Source organism: Glycine max, chromosome 16, assembly GCF_000004515.6.
Source record: "Glycine max cultivar Williams 82 chromosome 16, Glycine_max_v4.0, whole genome shotgun sequence".
In the NCBI taxonomy this organism is placed as follows: Eukaryota; Viridiplantae; Streptophyta; class Magnoliopsida; order Fabales; family Fabaceae; genus Glycine; species Glycine max.
The window spans coordinates 233159-255347 of record NC_038252.2 but is presented as its reverse complement, the minus strand read 5'-3'; the positions used below and the strand labels follow the sequence as shown (position 1 = coordinate 255347).

General features: G+C 32.7%; 2 protein-coding genes across 3 annotated transcripts; one reads left to right on the top strand and one right to left on the bottom strand.

Moving 5' to 3' along the window:
• Positions 1–858: 858 nt before the first annotated feature.
• On the bottom strand, positions 859–8056 carry LOC100778218 (dihydrolipoyllysine-residue acetyltransferase component 2 of pyruvate dehydrogenase complex, mitochondrial). Of its 2 annotated transcripts, none has more exons than XM_006598743.4 (19): positions 7848–8056; positions 7671–7764; positions 7134–7204; positions 6865–6959; positions 6711–6751; positions 5645–5700; positions 5491–5565; positions 5297–5389; positions 4878–5126; positions 4718–4790; positions 4445–4542; positions 4072–4157; positions 3916–3991; positions 2780–2847; positions 2627–2693; positions 1772–1867; positions 1578–1680; positions 1389–1484; positions 859–1282 (listed from the first exon to the last, which is right to left on the bottom strand). In XM_006598743.4, exons 1-19 carry the CDS (start codon positions 7878–7880, stop codon positions 1212–1214), a joined length of 1641 nt encoding a protein of 546 aa, XP_006598806.1. In that variant the 5' UTR covers positions 7881–8056; the 3' UTR covers positions 859–1211. The 2 variants fall into 2 exon arrangements, with proteins under 2 accessions (XP_006598806.1, XP_003548684.1); XM_003548636.5 differs by having other exon boundaries at positions 6711–6754; positions 7848–8046.
• Positions 8057–15766: 7710 nt separating this feature from the next.
• LOC100812983 (transcription factor TCP8) lies at positions 15767–17677 on the top strand. Its single transcript, XM_003548631.5, has 2 exons — positions 15767–17124; positions 17304–17677. Exon 1 carries the CDS (start codon positions 16029–16031, stop codon positions 17112–17114), a length of 1086 nt encoding a protein of 361 aa, XP_003548679.1. The 5' UTR covers positions 15767–16028; the 3' UTR covers positions 17115–17124; positions 17304–17677.
• The last annotated feature ends 4512 nt before the right edge of the window (positions 17678–22189 follow it).

The following is a 22189-nucleotide window of genomic DNA, read 5'->3' as shown; positions in this document are numbered from 1 at the left end:
ATTACTAAAATAATTATTACAAAAGGAATAAATTTACCATATATAACAATTTCTAATTTCTGATTTTTATAGTAACATCAATATATTGATTTTTTAGAGGATTAGTATATAACAAACACAGTATAATTTGTATTAATATATTTGAAAAGTTGATAACAATCATACCATATTTCTTGTAATTAGGAAAAAAATGTTCTTATTTTATTCTTATATAAAAGATCGGAGATGATAATTATTAATTTATTATATTTTTATATTACGTAGCAATGTGATTTAGGATATTTTTTGGTTAGATGTTTGAGCTAAAATTATTTTTTATTTAAAATATTACGCTCGTCTTTGAAATATTATTGTATTACATTTTTGTCCATTTTAACGTTCACTAACTTTTTTGGGATAGTATTTTTCATTGTCTTACTGTCAGTATCTTAGAAAACTAGTTTTGACCTTCTAATAACTTTGGATTTTAGAAGGAAAAAATGATGATAAAGTTACAAAGCTAAAAGTGAGGTAAGTAGGGCGTTAAAAAATAGTTGAGTGATATTATCAACCAATAAGAAATTATAATTACTTAAAAAATAATTGTTAATAAAATAAATAAACTTAACATACATCACAGTTATGATAAAGCATATATTATTTATTCAAGGAATATTCTATGTTTGATAAAATATAAATAAAAAAAACTGAAACCAACCGTGTTTTTAAAAGCCACATCTTTTAACACAAGGAGAACATATATTATGTTTGATTGACTTTGACTGCACTATTATTGTGATATAAAGCCATATACGGGCATTTTAATTGAAAAGACAATACTTAACTATCAAATCAAGGCTATCTATATAAACAAGAAAGTGAGGATGTCAACATGTTAGTTTATTAAATACACGTTCTTTCAAATATTTGCAGCATCTAACAAAAAAAATGTTGCATACTCATCTGTCTGTATCACGGGGCAGCATTCTATTGTGAGAGAACAATATTTTGGGTTTAAATTAAATGCCCCATCTACCCTCTCTTATTAAAAAAATTACAAATCTGCAAAATTTATTTTCAGCGATTAAATACTTCCATCAAAAATTGTTCAGGGATACAATCAACAAAACCCAAATGGGCCAAACAGAAATACCCAGGTGAACAAAATCTCATCCCCTGCCTAGAATGACTTGAAAGGAATTTAGTACGTCATGGGAGCCTTCTATTTATTCTTACAACAACATGGTCTCTGGATTTTCAATATAGCCTTTGAATGCTTTTAACCATTCGGCACCAATTGCACCTGAACACAACAAAGTGTATTGTTATCATGTTTTGCTACAAAATAAAGCTTAAAGTTTTGGTTACAAAAAAAAATAGACAATAAGCAGCAGATTAAGAATGATTACCATCTATAACACGATGATCACAGCTGAGGGTCACAGACATGAAGGAAGCAAACTTGAATTCTTCAGCACCCGAACCCGGAACGACCCTCCTCTCAGCTGCTCATGTAGTCAGCAATGCACGAAGATAAGAGAAAAGTGACTGCAATTAATAAACGAAATAAAAGGGAAAAATGACCAAACTGTTCTCACCAGATCCAACGGCAAGAATGCCTGCCTGAGGAGGATTGATGATTGCACAGAATTGTTTGACACCAAATGGCCCTCCCAGGTTAGTCACTGTAAATGTACCTCCCTGTAATGCAAGTCCACCCAAAAATTCATAAACCAGCCCAAGAGGTCGTTATTCACAGATGAATAAAGAATGGACATGAAACTCTAATTACCTCATATTCTTGGGGTTTCAAGCTGTTTTCTTTGGCTTTCTTTGCCAATTGTTTGACCTCTTCCCCTATTTTAGAGAGGCCTTTCTTGTCTGCATCCTGCATATATTATGAATACAAGATCAAATTTAGGACCTATGATTGGAACAAGGGGTGTTCATTAGTCTGGATCAATCCGACGAACCCGACAATCCAAACCAAACCAATTAGATTGGTTTGGATTTTTTTTCTTGTTCAGGTTGGACCTGAACCAAACCAATTGAAATCCGATGTTGATTGGTTCGGGTATCGGATTCAGACTTTCCAAATCCAAACCGACCCGAACCAAACCAACTATATACATTATTATTATTATTATTATTTTAATGCTTAACTGGCAATCTTTCCATTGTGTTTCACTTTAGTTTGCCTTTAGAATCACGGTTTGTGTTGGATAACTTCGTTTATTTCCTTTCTATTATTATATAAAGATGGGAGTTTTATGATTTAATCGATCAATCGTGTTATTTTCTATAATTTGTTATTATTTAGTTGGTATAAGTCAATTACATTCAAATATGTTGCTTACATTATTTTATGACAACATTATTTGTCAAAATTGGGACAAAACCATGTTATTTTTTAATTTTTTCAAAATTTATTTTTTTGGTCGGATATCTGATAACCTGAACCAAACCAACCCATTCATCACTGGGTTAGGTTGGTTTGGGTTAGCAAAAAAAATTCTGAAATCCAAGCCGATTAAAATCAATTGGTTCAGATTTTATTTTCTTCCAAATCCGAACCAAAGAGACCTGGGAACGCCCCTTATAAAGGCTGTAATTGTATTTGAAATATTAAAAAGAGGCCCTTGCTCACCCTGACAACTGGAACAAAGAGCCCATTATCTGTCTGCACAGCAACATTAATATTCACATTATGATACCTGCACAAAAATGAAATTAACAAATGTTACAATTAAAGTGATTCACAAATTTGATGGCAATACTACATTAAAAAATGTAGACTTACTGGCGAATATAATCATTTGCCCATGAACTGTTACATTGAGGAACTTTACGGAGAGCCAAAGCAGCAGCCTGAAATAAACAAGCATAAAACTTAGTTTCTTTTATTTATTTTTACAATGTTGGCAATGAGGTTGGAACTTATGACCAGATGCAAAGTATGCAAACTACCCAAGCGCCTGCACAAAACTTAGTTAACATTTATTTTAATTTATTTTTAGACGAGTTTTGAGCCATGATTGCAACTCAGATAACCGAAAACCCCCTTAGAGGTTGAGGGGTGATGATGTAACAGTATTAGGCTAAAATCAATTTCACTATACTGCATTCTGCATTTTCACTACCAATAAGAAGTTAAGAACAATTAGAATTGAGAATGGATTGAGCCTAACTCAACCACCAAAGCTAGATCAAAGTATTAGGACTAAGAGTAACTTTGAACTATTAGAATGAATTGAGAATGAATTAAGCCTTACAAGAAATATTAGGAGTACTTCGGTCATATAGTAATAGTTAGCTAATAGGGGATCTTAACACACACCGGTCATGCCCAGGATTGAAACATTTGGAGCATGAAGTTTGTGGGGCTGGACATTTGTTGATGGCCCAAGCTCTAAATTATATTAGAATTGAAAACCAATTAGCTTAACTCAACACAAAAAAACTAGTTCAAGGAAGGAGGATTTCCCATGTCATTATCAGGAATACTTTGGTCCCATACCTAGTCAATGTGAGATCTTAACCATAGCCATTCCTGAATTATATACCTGACTTTTCCGTTCACAATGGGGACACATATTACTGTAATGCTCTTTGAATCGTTTTAAGCTAAGATTCATGAAGTTCTAAGATGTGGCCAAATAGAATTGAAGAGTCTATGATCCATGATGTGGCCAAATAGAGACAACAGAGGTCCCTTAGAAGAAACTCTATCCAAGCAACACTTTGACATTTTGTTCTATGCTAACGACAGACAAGTGAAAAATCATTCAATATGATCTTCAGCAGTCATAGCATTCCTCATGCATATTCGTTAGATATGATGTCCTGCCCTACCATATTAACAACTAAAACTCAAGATAGAAGGAAGACAATCTGCAAATTACAAGAACAGATATCTTAAAGAGAAACATCCAATACCTTGATTACAAGGTCATTAACTGATATGCGAGAGCCACCAGAGGCTTCTTGCAATGAATTGAGTTGGGTCCGCAAGCTATAGATAAGGAGTTCACATTATCAGAAATAATATGTATGACTGGTAAACCTATCGAATATTTGATAATAGAGACTTACCTCATGAGTTTATCAACGCATGTATCTACTGTTAAATAGTAATGAGGGATAGTTTGTTTTGATAATAATAACCGTGAAGCTGTGACCTGTAAAAATATGTATAGTTTTGTTTAAAAAACATCACCCATGCTTACACAAGATACATTAAGATCAGAACATTACATTAAATTGACACACAGAAGGAGAAAATAAAATGTGCCAGCAATTATGAGCAAAAGTACCAAAAAGCATATAAAATTTCTGTTCACATGAAATTGGGAACACCATGTGTGACATGGTCCAAAAAATGGTCTTTGATTTTTGCTTGAAACAGAAGTGTCATCTAATAAAATTTCAGAAACATAAAAATTTCAGGACTTCTTCAATAAACTACCTTCCGTATCTGAGAGACAGGAATGTCGGTATAATCCAATGCTGCATCTGCTGCAACCTTGGCCTTGGAGGATGCCGAAACTTCTTTAGCACCAGAAGCTGCATCAGATGGTAAAAAAGGTTACACTATAATCAATTCAATCAGCCAAGTATGACAATACATCCTAGAGTGAGCAAGATAGACAGAGGAATTCTCAAGCATAACAATGAAGCATTTGTTTCCACTATAATAAGTACAGAATACAGACAAATATCTAGAAAGACAGAATTATACCCAAGTAATCATCAATGTCGGCCTTGACAATGAGCCCTTCAGGTCCTGTTCCTTTAATGCTAGAGAGAGGTACCTACATCAGTGAGGAAAATGGATTATCTAATGTCATAAAAATGACAGTCTATTTCATGTATTTTAGTATTAATAACTAATAACTAACATTTTTCTCTTCAGCCAATTTTCGAGCAAGGGGACTAGCAAATGTGCGATCTCCAGATGAAGGTGGTGCACTGGGTTTAGAAACCTTTGGCTCAGGTTCTCGGGCAGGCTCCTCTACCACCTCTTCTTTCTTTGGTGGAGGTGGGGCAGATGTTTCTTTGGCAGGGGGTTCACTTGGTTCAGATGCTGAAGGTTGGTAATCTTTGAATTTTGCAATATCCCCTTCATCTTCAACAGTTACGGCAATTACCTATGAAAGAAATTCTTCATGTTACCAATACTGATGATGCCTTTCATATGTCAATAAAGTTCAGCGTGTAAAGCCAAAATATTTTATTCTTGCAATTTCAAACTATGGAACAACGAACAAAAAGTCCTTTCCAAAGAAGAGAGGAGGGGAGAGCTAGAAGATATCAATACCTCACCAACTTTAATTTCTTTTGCCCCATCCCCACGGATTATCTTGGCCAGAAAACCTTCCTCCATACATTCCATTTCAACAGTGGCTTTATCCTTCATATGAAATATGAAATACATTTAGATGACAATGTTCACATAAGAATCTCAATAGTGGTATTTTACATGCCATGTTAACTCTGGTTCAAGAACCATACAGTTTCAACTTCACAGAGCACTTCACCAGGAGAGATTCTATCACCTTCTTTCTTCAACCATCTTGCAATGTTACCCTGCGTATCAGTGAGAATAATTTAGGAGAAATCATGACCCACTATACAGCAATCTCATAAGATTCAGAAAAGTAGGAACCTCTGTCATTGTAGGTGAGAGAGAAGGCATTCCAATTTCCTGGTGTGGGGGGAGATCTGAAATATATTCACAAATTTTGGTGATGAAATCAATAAGTACACTATTATTTATATTGATAGTCTCAAAACTTAATATTTTATAAAAAAGAAAAAGGAACGCTTAATAAGGACAGGTGAAGGACTTGTAACTTTTGGAAAGATACAATTCCTGTATCTAAAAAACTATATTATTAGGTAACAACCAATCAAGTGCATAGAATTTTCCATAATGGGCAGATACAAGGTTCCACACAACATGAATGATACACGGTTTTACATTTCTCAACTGTTGACAACTTAAAAAGAAAACTTCACATTTAGTCGTGCAATGTTAGAGAAATGTAAAACCCTTCATTCTTGTATCTCCACAGAAAAAAGCTAAGGTTTTAGGAGAGTTGAACTTCGACATGGTGTTAGAACACCTATTACCAAGTAGTTAGGAGTGTGATCTTTCCACTCTAGTCTTCATAAATAAGTTAAATGTAGCACAAGGTAAAGTTTGTCTGTGCACAGTGTATTGCCATGCTTTATGCTGAAAGAGTTCTTGTGTAAGGGGACACATAATAGATATAAAACCATTTTTGTACCTCGACTTAACAACTTTTAGGGGACTTGGTCCTCCCTAAACCATGCCATGGATTTCGGGATTATTAGCATATTGTAAAAAAAAACCATTAAGAAAAGCCTTGGCTCAATCCAAGGTCAAGGACACTGGTGAGTAGTTAGAAACTAGGGTCACCGATTTGCCCAGGTAGCTATACATTTGCAATTCTCTACTGAGCACATTTCCTATTCTATCTATAAATAACACTAGCAAAATAACTAACACTATAGGAGAAAAGACGTGGTGGGTGCAGCCTAATAGTACCTAATACACATCTTCCATTTCATTCAAATTCCAAAGTTTAATTTGCCAAACAGAGGAAGCCTCAGAGTTGTAGTATGCATTCCAAGCATCACATAGGTAACCCAATAAAAAAACTTGGAGAAAATAAAGTTAACAGCCCAAAAAGAATCATGAAGCGTACCTGAGGCTGACGCATAGCATCTCCTCGACAGTACCTGCAAACTTCTTTTGGAGGACATGGTTGATTGAAAATAAATTAGTGGCATTCCCCTTTAGAAGCAAGGAAAATACAAGAAAATAAAATTTAAAACTCTTTTAACATAAGAGTGACATACCGTGAAATCTCTCCATTGAACTCAGACCCGATAATGGAACCCCTTTTAATGGTAGCCATGAAGATGTTTCTCTTCTGCATGCCAAATGAATGTTTCTAAAAAAAATAAAAAAATAAAGAGAGAGAGAGAGAATTTGGGTCAGATGAAAATATGAAACACGCAAAAGGTGTAAAAAGCAATAGCACAGACAAGGAAAAGAAAAGGGAGATGGTTGAGACAGAATTTTTTTTATGATATATTGCATAATCAGCATGTAAATTTGCTCTTACATTAAAGCAGGAGGCTGGTTCAAAGACACTGCTTCTTGCTGAAGACTCGTGGAATTGAGTTTTCCACACATCTAAATAAATAACCAACCACAATTATAAACATAGAAAATAAAACTTAAGGAACACCATTCACCAGACACTCAAATCAAATAGTTCCCACACAACAGAACATGCCAATATCACAATAAAGGTAACCTCTCCCATGTCACCTCTATTATATACCCATTGGCAAATTTCTTTTTAGGCAAATGTTAGTGTGTTAGTTTTGATAGCAGAGGAGATCAAACCCACGAACTTTCCCCTCTTCCTTTGTCCCTTACCCATCCGACCCACCTTATATCTCCAACCCATTGGCAATGTACCTACAGCAAATCAAGCATCCCACACTATATACATTTCTAATTAGTACACACATACGAATCTTCACACGAATAATCGATTAGGTCAATCCAACACACAGTATTCCTAATATATCGAATTGAAATTAGCTCCGAATTCAGTTGCTGTTGAAATTTAAACAGGAAACGAAGCAGTTACCGCGGTTCCGGTTGAGGGATGAATGAGCATCGCCGGAAAACCAACGAACCAAAAGAGCGCGCTCGTGGTGCAGCAACTTGGAAGCATTTCTCATCTGAAAACGAATACACAGCATTAAATAAATAAACAAATAAAAAAAAAAAGTGTGTGTGTGTTTGAATCGTGAAATTGATTCACCTTGGAGGAGTGATTGAGTAAATGAGATGCCATGTTAATCGAACGAGAAATGAAGAGAGAGAGAGGGAAGAGTGTTTAGGGTTCGTTCGGTGGCAGATCCGATCAAGCAGATGAAAATGGCGTGCTATTGCTATGATGCTAGCAGCCTACCGCAGCATACCAACCCAGATTTTTCTTTTCTTAATAAATTCTTCTACCTTTACTTTTCTTCTTTGTTGTTTTTATTATTTTTGTTAATTAATAGGGAGATGCTAGGTGCACCCAGCATTATTGTTGGTGCACCCAGCATGTTATGTTAATGGACAAAAATATCCTTGGGTATTTTTTTAAAACAAAATGGCGATGCACCCACATTTCTCTTCTCCTTCTCTTTTTCGTCTGTGCATCTAGCACCTCCCCTTCCTTCTTTGACGCGACTCTTTTTCTTCTTGTTGCGCCTTCGTCATCTCTTCTTTGACGCTCTGCTTCTTGTTGTGTCGCCGTGTTCTTCTTTATCCATGTTTGGCCTGCGTTGCTTTAGAGCTTTGCTTTGACGGCATTGAGGATGTGCTCCATCGCTGACGTTGAGGTAAGGCTCTTCTCCCCATGGTTTTTTTTGCTACTTGTTTTTTGGTTTGTAATGTGTTTAAGTTGATCCACATAGGGATTCAGAAGATTCGCTTTAGGGTAGGTGACAGGGTTTAGCATACGGATCAAGTACAAGGTAGATGATCCGTAGTAGGATGTAGGTTTATGGATGAAATAAGCTAACACATACCAAGTTGATCCACAATACGTATACGGATCAACTTGATCCGTATGAGTATTTTCGATGAACTTCCTTCTTACGGATCAACTTAATCCGTAAGAGTCATACGGATCAAGTTGATCCATATGACTCTTACAAATTAAGTTGATTCGTAAGAGGAACCTCATCCAAAAGAATATTATGGATCAAGTTGATCCGTAAAATTGTATTTTAATTTAAAAAAATGGCAAATATGTTATAAATTATGAAAAATGGTTTTTATTAGGGTTTAAGGTTAGTTTTGAGTCTTTATTCTGAAGTAGAGTACGATTGAGTAATGAAAAAAGTTTGAAATTATGCGTTCATTATTTGATGAAGTTGATATTGGTTTGAAATTTGGTTTTGAGGCTTTTTGGTTTGTATTGTATATTGTATAATGTTTGAATTGTTTGAACATGTTGAGGCTTTTTGGTTTGGTTTTTAGGCTTTTTGGTTTGAATTGAAGTTGATATTAGTTTTGAGGCTTTTTGGTTTGTATTGTATATATTTAGGATGCAATAATTATGCAATTTTTTATTTGATGCGCAAGTACATTACATGTATGAGATACGTTACGTAATACAATCATTCGAATTTATATGATATAGTGCAAGATACATATCTAGATATGTATAAAAATTCATAAAACATAAGAAAGTTAGCACTGATTAGGGGTTATAGTTCAACACGATACCTTTAAGGCTTGCTTGTTTAAGAAGGAGGCAAGCATCTGCAGCTGCATGGAAGACTTGGTGTGACAACAACATTTGCAAGAACATAGATGTTTAGAACCCTCCTCCCAAAATCCTCTCCCATCAAATGTTCAAACTGAAATTCCAGAAAAAGATATCTCCTTTGATGGTCTTGTCTAACTAGTGATATGTGTTCACATATAACTATTTTTTTTATGTTAAATACTTAATTTGTGCCACCAAAAGATATCCCGATCCACGTCTTCATCCTTTAATCTGTGTCAATGAATATATTGATCCCGTTCAAGAAACTTCATTAGATGTTACATTTCAGTATCACTTCCTCTTATGGAACAAGAGTATGCACTTCTTGCATTGTATATTTGTTTGATAGTCATACAACTATTGACGTTGTGCTCCTTAAGAGTTAGCAGAATGTTTTTTGGTTTGACCATTGATTTCGTCATATTAGTAATAAGTATTTTTTCAGCTTTAGTCAATCGCCTAACATATGGATGTCCAACTAATAACTTAGCCAATTCATGATTATAAATCTTACACATCAACTTCACTATCGAGCCTTATCCTCCAACCACTGGCTTGCCACTAAATTATGGGTACTGCATATTCTATAAATACCAAACTGATATAGGTGCTTTATAACCACTAAATTACCTAGAGTAATGAGAGTATACATGTAAAGTGATATACATGCATATTAAAATTATCTGTACGTACACGGTTTCAAAAACACCAACTAAAAACCGAATTGAACCATTCAGTTATAAAAAAAAAGTGATATAATTTTTTTTTGGTTGATAATTTTTCTTCTTCTTTAGATCTGATCTGAACACCCCTAGTGTAGACTTTGGAAATCTATATTTTAAAAATGACAATAATTTTTTTTGTTGTTGTAAATGATTAGAAAGTATTATACAAATATTTTTATAAAAACGGCTTGGAATCTCATGGAAAATGTAAGAACTTTATTGATAAATAATATATAAATACTTTTATAGGCACGGGTTTATTCTTGCCTGTTACTATTCTTAACGAGTTTTCCCATTCATAATAACTCAATCCTGGAACTAATTACTTTTTTTGTTTAGCGAAAACTAACAATTAATTTACGGATGGTTTGTGTATAAGTAGCAAATGTGTAAAAATTATTGTTGATCACAAACTCATTTTTTAAGTTTTCTTTGTACACCTTTTTTAGAACTTGGACATGTTCCTTGGTTACCAAACTTGGGAGATAGGCAGGATGCATTCAATGTTTGTTTTGAATGGGATGAGAGTTTTGGAAATCCAGGAGCATTTTACATGCAATCTGAGTTCTTCCTTGTCAGTGTCACCTTGCCTTTGACTCGAAACATGTCACACCTTTGAAAATGACCATTCTCCTGTTTGTCAGGAAGAAACAAAAATTTGTAAACAAATCTTACTCACTATGTGTTAGTTTCCACTTTCGAAATAAGTAGAATATCGTCGTGATTTACTGACAATGTTATTTCTCTGTATTACTGTATATAACGGGTTGACATTTCGTGTTTATTTTTTTTTCTCTCTAAGAATGTTATTTCCTTTCATGCGTACTTTTTTTATATATAAAAATCCTTTCATGAAGAAATGGGTTGAAGAAAAATGAACTTCACGTAGTGAATTGGGCTAACAGTCTTCGGTCCTAAGTGATTTGGGCTATGTTCAAAACGTTGTGTACAATCATTATTTCACTTCTAGTCTGCTTGTGCTACTACAGTTTTATAATTTTATTAATATTCTCTCGAACAAGCCCTAAAAAATTTCCTATTTTTCGGGTCCTAAATTTTTTCGAATCTATGCTTTTAGTTTTTAATCTAAACTTCAACCGTGCAAAGTCCCTGGACTTTTCATTTACCACTTTTAAACTAATTTTCCTTTTTTCCCTAAACTTTTTTGAATTTATGTTTTTAGCTTTTAATCTAAATTTCAGTTGTCCAAAGTCCCTGGATTTTTTTTTTCATTATCACTTTTAGTTAGTACTATCAAGTAATAATATTAATAGATGACAAAAACAACAACGTTAATAACTTGTCAATGTCAATAATAATTCTAACGAGACAATTAATAACCTTCAAATGGTAACTTTTATTAACCAAATTATTTGATTGGAAAAATTTGTTAAATATATCAAGTTTATAAATGTGTGTATAAGGGGGACGGCAAGGCCCTGCTTATCCCTCTTAGATCCGTGCTTGTGTGTGAAATCATTAATTCCATCTTGGATAAGTATATTAATTCCATCTCGCTGGTGTAGGACAATTAGTATTATTTTTTTTTTCCTAAGATTTAAATGTATGCTGACACTAAAATATATTAATATACTTATCCAAGATGGAATTAATATACTTATCCAAGATGGAATTAAAGATGAAAAATAGAACGTACATTACAAAACAGTGAAATATTAAATTGTTTGAATTGAAATTAGAAGAAGAAAAGATAAAAAAAAAAAAAAATCTATACTCATTTGGATTGATAAAAAAAATAAAATATATATTATAAATTAAATGGAATCCTTCTCTGACCAGTTACGTCCCTCCAAGTTCTCCAAATTGCCATACTTATATATTTTGATTATTGAAAACTGTTGCGCTGCTCCTCTCTATTTCTAATATGCATTCTATTGGGTGGAAAATATATCATGAAATTGGTAGAACACACCCAACTTTTGTTTTTTGGTGTGGTGTTTCAAAAATGTCTTTGCATGCATAACCCTAAAATATGGAACAGCTGCGGGGAAACAAGAATAATCTTTATCAAACCATGAACACTTTGAATCAGCAAATTGAACGCAGCAGTAGCCATTATGTTGGGTCTTAAATTAATTAATTCCTCTTCTCTTAGTCATGAGATGATGTACGTTAAATTGGTTTTGTTTTAATTTGTCAATGCAGACTTCAATCGAGGGAATTGTAGTTATGTCACACTGATCTATTGTATATAATAGATAGTAGAATGAATTATTTTTTTTTAAAAAAAATTAGCGCATTCAAATTAACTGTTTTAAATACATTTTTACGATACACATATTATTTTAGTTAGAACTGTTATTTCAGATTTCAAGAAAAAATATCAAATAATTAATTTTTTATTATTTTTCTATTTAAAATATTTGATTATCCTATAAATTATCAATAAAAAAATTCTTTAAAAAAACCCAAGGAGTGGGGTATCTTCACATAGAGACAACGTAAGAAAACAAATGAATAAAAAAAAATCATGAATTTGATCTCTCTTAACAATTAATCATTAACATTTGTAAATAAATAAAAACATACATCAACCAAAACAAATAAAAATATATTTACGATATAATAAATAAACAAATGGCAAGCAGCAAAGCAAAGCTGACGTTGCCCAAAACTTACCTTTATCTCCGTCAGCTATAGCATTCTATTCCAAGTACAAGAGGGGACTCAAACTATGAGAACTGAAAAGTTTCCCAATTTTTGCAGCTTTCCATTTTTTATTTTATTTGACCCTTTGTTTCCTTGGATCCATGCACATTTTCTTCACATTAGATTATTTTTACCCACTTGCTCTGTAAGTTTGCCACGCATAAGACTCTTATTAAACTAATGATAAAAACATATTCAGAATGTTTTCTTCTCTTTTTATTTTATTCTTTAATTAACATTTTAAGAATATCTAATAATATTTAATAATGAAGTAGATGCCTCTCTTGAGCCAGGTATTTTAACTGTATTATATTTCGCATCAAACATCTAAATTTTTAAGGAGATGTTTAAACATGAATGTGTCTAGTTTAATAGACCGAATAAAATATATAAATTATTATAAATTTATTATACATTTTTTTTATGGATAAAAAATTACACATAACAAACATATAGATTAGTTTTTTTTAGTTTTAAGTTATGTTCAATTTCTCCAATTTTATAGATAAAAGTAAAAAAAAAAATGTGTCAAATTGAGTTAATTTTTTTAAAAAAATAACAATTGCTTACTATAGAAATATTAGTTAAGAAATAAAATAAAAAATATTTAAATTTGATAACCTATTGCATGTTTTTAGTTTTAATAAAAATATTTATTATTTCTTTAATTAATAACCTAAAAGGTAAAATATATTTGAAATCCATGTATAAAAGTGAATTTGTTTGATTTTTTGAATTAAATATCCTTGCATGGTTATATTTGGCAAAGAAAAGCTTGATTAAGGCGAAGATGGCATTTAAAAAAGGAAAGCAAGTGGGAACAGAAAGAAATAAAGATTGGCACTGAAATACCATTGATAGGACATGGTAAACTTAATTTTAGCAGAGGGGCACAGATTTAAGTAAGCCGTAGACCACTAATTTATTATCCTGATTCAAATACAGCGTAAGTGGGGCTGAAATTTCTCTGACACCATCATTTTCAAACGTGGCGTAATATATTGTAGCAACTTTCAACTTTTAGCAGATTTTTTTTTATTAGTCAGAACTTGTACATATATGCAACAAAATTGCCGAGGATATTTCTTAAAAAAAACAATAGAGGAAAAATGGAGAAGTCTCTGTCAAGAATCCTTTTTTTATAGGAAGACCAAACAAACAGAGTGTGATGTATAAATAGTAATTCTCACTGTGACTGTCCTCGCATAGCAGGCACTACAGTGAAATTAATAGAGCCCAATTTTTAGTTATTTACCAACATACCCATCGATGTTAACTGCACAAGTTTGTGAAATCATCACCATATATAGTGAATTATTTATGCATTAATTGTGATCTGAGTGATAATGGCAGTTGATTTGCTGAATTTAAAATTGTGTGGTCAGTAGATTTAATTATATCTGATGATTATCTGTACAAACGGGAATAGTATAATAAAGCAAGGGGGTCCAGATTGGATTGATGGCTGGCAAGTAATTTTCTTTTGTTTTTTTTTTTCTTTATAGTTGTGAATTGATTAGTCTTTTGAATTTTTTTAGTAGAAAATTTCTTGATTTAATACAAGAAAGTAGTAAAAGTGATAGGGGCACACACGCACCAAGTACTCTTTCTAAGTCTGGTCACCATAGTTGTGACAGGACAAAATTGTACACTTGGTAATAATACAACTCAAAGGGTGCAGAATTCGCTCTTCTTTCTGTAATTTAAAAAATAAAAATAGTACAACTTATTTCTCCAGCTGGAAAACATGATAAAAGTTTTAAACACACAACTAATGAGAAAAAAAGTGCTCTTAAATTTTAATAGGGGAAGCTGAATGTCTGCTTTGTCAAAAAGTGTTAGGTTTGTTCTGATGATTAGTTTTCTTTTTCATTCTTTTATTTTTCTGGAGATGGAGGAGTTAATGGAGCACTTATATAAAAGGGTTGGCATATAAATATTGGAATCATACATGAGAGACGAAATCTAAAATGTGCCCAGATAACTTTAGACTATTTTCAAGACCAGTGCCAAAAACAAAAATGAGAAAAACTTATATTATGACTATGACCAGTGCCAAAAACAAAAATGAGAAAAACTTATATTATGACTATGTTGGATAAAATTAATTAAAAAAACTAATTAAAAGTTAACAATTTAATTGAAAGTTGAATAACTAAATTATTAAATTATAAGTATTTAGTAAAATTAACTAATAAAATAGATGAAAAAGTATAATATTATAGAAAAATAATAAAATTATGATTTATTTTAAAATATAATAAATGATTATATTAAGGATAAAAATGAAATAAATATAAAAAATCTAAAAACTATTATTTTAAAATACGTTAAAAACTAGTTGAAATAATTTATTGATGATATTATATAATGTCAAAACTTTAAAAACATTTTTTGAAATCATTGCATAATGGTCCTAACACGTGGCATGCGATTTGCCGTGCTGCTTTCAGTCAGGGCTTTGAATGGTTTCGACTAAGGTAGGAATTTATTATGTTTCATTCTCTAACCATGTCTTTAAATTGGCTAAAAAATTCATTTTAATTGCACCATATAATTTGTACTAATAATATAAACATTCCGAACAGGTCAGTAGTTTTTACATAATTATTATTAATTATTTATACATGTTTAAAGATGGCAATATTGATACAGTCATTCAGTAAAAGTTCAAATCATATTTGTATCAGTTTTTTTTTTTTTAAAAAAAATTGTGTAAAAGATATAAGTACGCAAATAATGTTGTTGAATCGTGATTTCAACTATTTCTCCATTTTAAGGTCGAATGATTTGGTTTCCTTTCAGTTTGTTTGGTCTATATATCGTAGGTTAAAGCATTCTACTTTTTAGCCATTGAATACAACATGGGCAGAAGATAAACTTTCGAGTAGATGGGATCAAAAGAATATAAAGGCTGACAGTAGAATAGAAAAATGAAATATGGATGGAGTGGGGGTAATTGTGTCATTGTGAATGGTCCACTAATAAAAATTGATGATGAGAATAAAAATTATATATGAAAGAGAAAGACATAAAAAACAAAGATTAATGTGGGTGAGCTGTGTTGTGGTGCATTAGATGCCTTTATCTTGTCTATTATGTATGGCTTCCCTTTTTAACCATCTCAGCAATTATTATTTTCTTACTCTCTCAGTTGACACTTGATGGACCAATCAATCTGCCACACTTGCACTTAATCAATGTGAATCTTTCATGATGCAATGGACTTTGAGGTTTCAAGTGGATGAATAGCAACAATTAGAATAACTCTGGAAGAGACCTAATGAAGAAGCTGACAGGTGGAGCTAGTAGTCCTGCTTCTTCATCCTCCCTAGCCATCCCCACCGCCAACCCTAAGCGATCCACCAAGGACAGGCACACCAAAGTCGACGGCCGCGGCCGCAGAATTCGAATGCCTGCCACCTGCGCCGCTAGGGTTTTCCAACTCACCAGAGAATTGGGCCATAAGTCCGACGGCGAGACCATCGAGTGGCTCCTCCAGCAGGCCGAGCCCGCCATCATCGCCGCCACCGGAACCGGTACCATCCCCGCCAATTTCTCCTCCCTCAACGTCTCCCTCCGTAGCAGCGGCTCCACTCTCTCGGCCCCGCCTTCCAAGTCTGCCCCGCACACCTTTCACGGCGCCCTCGCTCTCGCCCACCACCCTTACGAGGAAGCCTTTCAACACCCCGCCTTACTAGGCTTCCACCCTCACGCTCACCAACCGCAGCAGCTTCTCTCCGCCGATCACATCCCAGAATCCCTTCCCAGCGGCGCCGGTGACTCCGGCGACAACTACCTTAGAAAACGCTACCGAGAAGATCTCTTCAAAGACGATAACATCAACAACAACAATACCCAATCGCAGAACGAGAGCGGTGATGGTGATGGGTCTTCGCCTAAGTTACCGAAGCAGCAATCCGAAGCTGGTTCTGGGCTTCTTCGGCCCAGCAATTTGCTTCCCGCAACAGCGATGTGGGCCGTGGCACCCTCTCCCGCCAGTGGGCCCCCTGGTAGCACAATTTGGATGCTTCCCGTTACCGCGGGGGCTTCGTCTTCTGCTTCCTCGGAGACTCAGATGTGGCCGTTTCCTCAAAGTGTGAGTGGTTTCATGCCAAGGTTCAACCTTCCGGTTCCGGGTGCACTTGAATTCCAAGGCGCACGTGCGGGTTCGCTTCAGTTGGGGTCCATGTCAATGCCGCAGCAACAGCATCTGGGCCTCGCCATGTCCGACTCCAACTTGGGCATGTTGGCAGCACTTAATGCTTACACAAGGGCTAGTTTGAATGTTAATTCCGATCATCATCAACATCAGCATCAATCTCAACCAAGTGAGAGTGGAGAAGATGATCCTAATAGCTCCCAATGAACTTTATTTGGTTAGTTTTTTTCTTCCTGTTCATCTCTACTTTAAATATATATATATATATATATATATATATATATATATATATATATATATATATATATATATACCTCCATTTAAACTTGTATTTTTACATTGTAAGCAGGAACTAGAGTTTGATTATTTGATTTTTTTTTCCCTTCTCTCTTGCAGGTTGGAAGTTGAGTTGAATGAATTTGTGATTAGTGAGTGCTTTTGAAATATCTATGGATGCATGCTAGTTAGCTCACCACAGTACTTGAGTTGAGTTTCTAATTAGATGTTGCTCTAGTCACTGTTTTTTTGTACTTCTTCTCTTTCGAAGAAGTGCATTTTTCTTTAGCTTCATTTGGAGATCTTGGTATGTTTATTTATTTTACAGTTTGGTTTTGGTCCAAAGGGACTTAGCAGACAGAGAGAGTTTGTATAGGAGGAAATTTGGCTTTGGTATTTTTATTTTTATTTACTTTATTTGCTTCTTTTTTCTCTCTATGTATGACAGCATAAAAAACAATTCAAACAAAAGAATTTAAAGGGAAAGATTTGAATGCCTTCCTTCCATGTTGTTCATATATATTTTTTGTTTCTTATTTCAAATCTTTTCTACACATTTTTTTTTTTACTGAAGTCTTTTTTGGCTTCCTTTTAATGGTTATTTTTGTAAATTTTTAATGTTATTATTAAATTAAATATTCTCCTTTTAACGCTTTTATTGGGTGAAACGTTTAATGTTATTTATTAAATGAAATAGTTTTAAGATTTTCTCTTCCTCTTACCGCGGTAAAGTGTATAAACATTTCTGTTGCTGCTGCCGTTAGAATATAATTTAGAATCTAACAAATAACATTAAACGTTATTTGAAATGGCTTCTTACTAAAATTACTAAAAGAAAAAAAATATGCATTAGAATTTAGAATGGAGTAGCCAACTAAGCAAAATAGGATTGCCAGGTAAGAAAGGAGTGTGAGCCCAAAATATATAAATAGTAATTCTTGCTAGCTAGACCATACAAATCTCAGTTACTTGTATGTCTTTGAAGATAACTTCAGGGGGCATGTAAGAAGCAGGAAGGCATTATTTTCCATCACTTTCCTTCTCACTCTATCCTCTTTTTTTCCTTATTAAATTTTCATTTATGGTTATATGTATATTTTAAAAAAATCATTTTTTCTTTTATATCCTAACCATATTTTTATGTTTATTTGCTAATGACTAAAGACGAGAGATGATCATCAGAAAGTTATTAAGAAGAATTGTGCGAAGTCATAATTAGTATATTATACCCTCTCATATTCGTTGATTGTGCATACTTTAGGCAAGTGATAGGTTGCTTTGATTGTGCGAAGTCTATAATATTTAAATGAAATGTTCATGGGAGTATGAAAACCTGCTACATATATAATGTTATAGGTTATAATTGTGCATAAATTTGTAAGTCTAGCTAGGGCGAACACTATTGCACTGTTTTTACAGATCTTTGTAGGTTATAATTAATAATTGCATAAAATTTAACAAAATACTAAGATATTTAATTTGTTTGAATAAGTGGATGATTTGTCAAAGGAATGCGAAAAAGGGGAAGTAGAACATTCAATTGTGATGGGCAAAAGACAAAAAGAAAAGGAAGAAAATGGATCATAACTTAAAAATGGGGAAGAAAAATGAGGGTGCATAATTAAAGGATGGTAACGTTGTCTATAAGCCAGGACGGCAAGGAAAATGACTTGGTGTTGACTTGAACAGTCAATTTCAGATGACTCGCCTCTGTTCATTGCCCAATCATTCTTTCTTTTTATTCCCCATTTTCATCTTCTCACACTTTTAACCATTTACCTTTATTTGCTATATGTAGAACAGTGACGCTTTGGATTCCCAATTCATTATACACTGCGAAAGCAGTTTCTATATCTGGATTTGATATTTGATTATATTTTTCAATATGACAAAGCTAATTTCGGATGTAAATGCACACATCGAGGGAGAGAGAGATGGGAAACTAATTACTTTACGAGTAAGTTGTGGACACTTATTCTATTTAATAGTTATGTTTTTTTTTAGTAACTACTTAATAATGTTTTTTTGTACAGAAAACTACTTAAAAATGTTATAAAATATAAATTTAACATGTATAATATTATCTTAATGATCGTGTATTAAATTTTAGGTAAATTTAATTTAAATAAGAACTATCAATTGAACAATTAGATTAGTAAAATTTAGTATCTATAAAAAGTTATTGAACTAAATTGTAGAATAAGTGAATCCTCATTTCATATTGTGAATGTCTAAGTGGGTAAAGAAGATACTATTACTATTCACAAAAGGTGCTGTTTTATTTTTACATTGGTTTTCTCTTGCAAGCTGTCACAAAAAATTTTCAGAATTGATATTTCTGCTTCCTCTTAGAAATGGTAGTAGAAGGACATGATTTATATATACCGCAAACGGGTAATATTTTTTCTGACTAGTAAAGATCTAAGGGAAATTAAATTAGATATTCTATTATTCTAAAGCATAGTCATCTAAAAGACACAGATGATGCTACCTTCATGTGTGTCCTTTTTTTGGCATTCTAGAATAGGATCCCAACTAAATTAAACGCCAATATATGTTATATAACTAAAAGACCCAAGCAAGACATATTGGTCATTCCCTAATGTGTGGATATGGCATATTGTGATTCTAGGGGGGGAAACACCATAGGATACCCCTAGCTTATAATTTATTAGCAGACAAAACTAAACTTTCACCCACTTTACAAGAAAAAGTGACTTTTTTTTTATGAAAACAAAATTAAAAAAGGTGGAGCAAATGGGCTATGTTAATGACTTTGGCGTTGTTTGGATAATAGTTTTCCTTGTACCAAACCGCTATGAAAAGCACAAGTTTTGACCTGAGAATTAAATTAGTTTTGAAATACGTGTTTTGGGGGTTTTAATTTGTGTTTAAGGAAAGGACATAAAGAAACATGGAGGATAGATAATTGATCCTGAATAAAGAAAACGACGGCCAGGATGAACTGGGGTCACGGATGTATAGTGTATTGGATGGGGACCATCTCACCCAATAATAATGCAATGAAGATAAAGTACCACGCGCTTCACGTGCTACAATCATATGCCTGCCAATTGCCGCGCGTGGCCGTCAAATTATCGGACAATGATTCCCTTCCTTTAACATATAAAATAGGAACTGCTACTAGTATCAAAAAATTCTGTTATAATCATCCCATGTTTTCTAACTCACTCTTTTAAATACACTTATTATTATTGAAAACATCATTTTTTTTATCTCACTTCTTATTTAATTTAATTATTCTCTCCTAATTATATTTTAACAATATTGATATTGATCACGCATAAAAGCAAAAACAATGATTGCAATTCAAATATAGTACATAACGGAAAAACATTTTCAATGCCTATTAATTCAAATTTCACAGCCAAAAAATATTTTCATTATGTATTTTGCATTTAGCTTAATTAGACTTTAGTTATTCATTATTTAAGTTTTTGAAGTTTTTTCATAAAAAAATTTGCACATTTTCTTTTCTAACTTTAAAAACTTCAAAGACACAAAATAGTTTGGTGGTTGGGGAGGAGCATAATGGTTGAAGTGATAAGGAGGTCTTGAGTTCAAATCTCCATACTAATATAACATTAATTTTTAATATTTTTTGATAAAAAAATCAAAATTTTGGGTCTTGTCACTAAACCTTTTTACACATTTTATCACCAAAATTTGGTGTATTTTGCCACCTAATTTTCTAAACAAAAATGCTTAACTATAATATAGGAAGCAAAATGCATGAAAATTTGAAAATTAGATGACAAAATGTGCATAATTTTAAAAGTTAAGTGGTAAAATGTGTAAATTTATTTGTCTGGTGACAAAATTCACCAAAACATGAATGATAGGTGACTAAAGGTGCAATTAACCCTTTGTATTAGTAATACACAACACAAATAATTTATTTTTTATGTTATTAGGTGTAAATAAAATATACACAACGGGAATATATTTTCATTGTGTATCTCAACCAACGGAAATATATTTCTATCAAGAGTATTTCGGTAAAAATAGAAAATTTATTAAAAGGATGGAGGTGAACTTAGCAAATAGGTGACAGGAATAGCAAGTCCCTAAAAGTAAACACAAGTAACATCACTCACTATAGTGGTTTAAACCCATTAACGGGTGTATCATATTTAAAGAATAAGCACTGTGTTCCTTTGCAAGATTTTTTCTGTTACAAAGTATAAGAAAAAGAAAGTAAACATGAATTGTTTCAACCAAACTCAATCTCAAAAACAAGCTTTAAGATAATCTGTTTTCGGGTGTGTTTAGTTTAGAAGAGATAAAATGATATAATTTGAAAAAAAATAATATTTTTTTTCAAATATTATTTGTCAGTTCAAGTAGTATGTTTGATTTCTCTAAAGCAAAACCTCGGGTTTATGTGTCTGTACACACACAGACTGAAAAAATAAAAATAAAATGATATTGTGTATTGTTTGATTTAGAGAAATCAAACATTGTCATATAATTTGAAAAAATAAAAATAAAATGATATTGTGTATTGTTTGATTTAAGAAAAATAAGTAAGAAATAATATTTTTTGTATAGAAAATTGATTTTTATACCTAAACATTTGAATTTTTTTTTGCCTAAAAAATCAATTTTACTATAACTAAGAAAAGAAACATTTGTAACTTTACTCTCTCTCTCTCCAAAATCGCATGAATCAAATGTATCCAATCCATTTCCATCTTCAGTAACTTAATTCTCTCTTTGAAATCAAATACATTCAAGATGATCCATACAAACAAGAACACGAACTTTTCCTCTGTAATCTTGACCGTTAATGTGTTATGGCCTTCATACATTTCTTTTAGAATAAGTAGAGTTGTTATATTCTTTTAACCAATCCTCTTAACTATTAACCGAAGAAAATATAAAACTTAAAAAAAAATTTAATATTAAGTATATTTAAGTTTTTAGTTTGTTTTTTCTTTGTGTATACAAATAATTATAAAATATGATGATTTAAGATAATACAT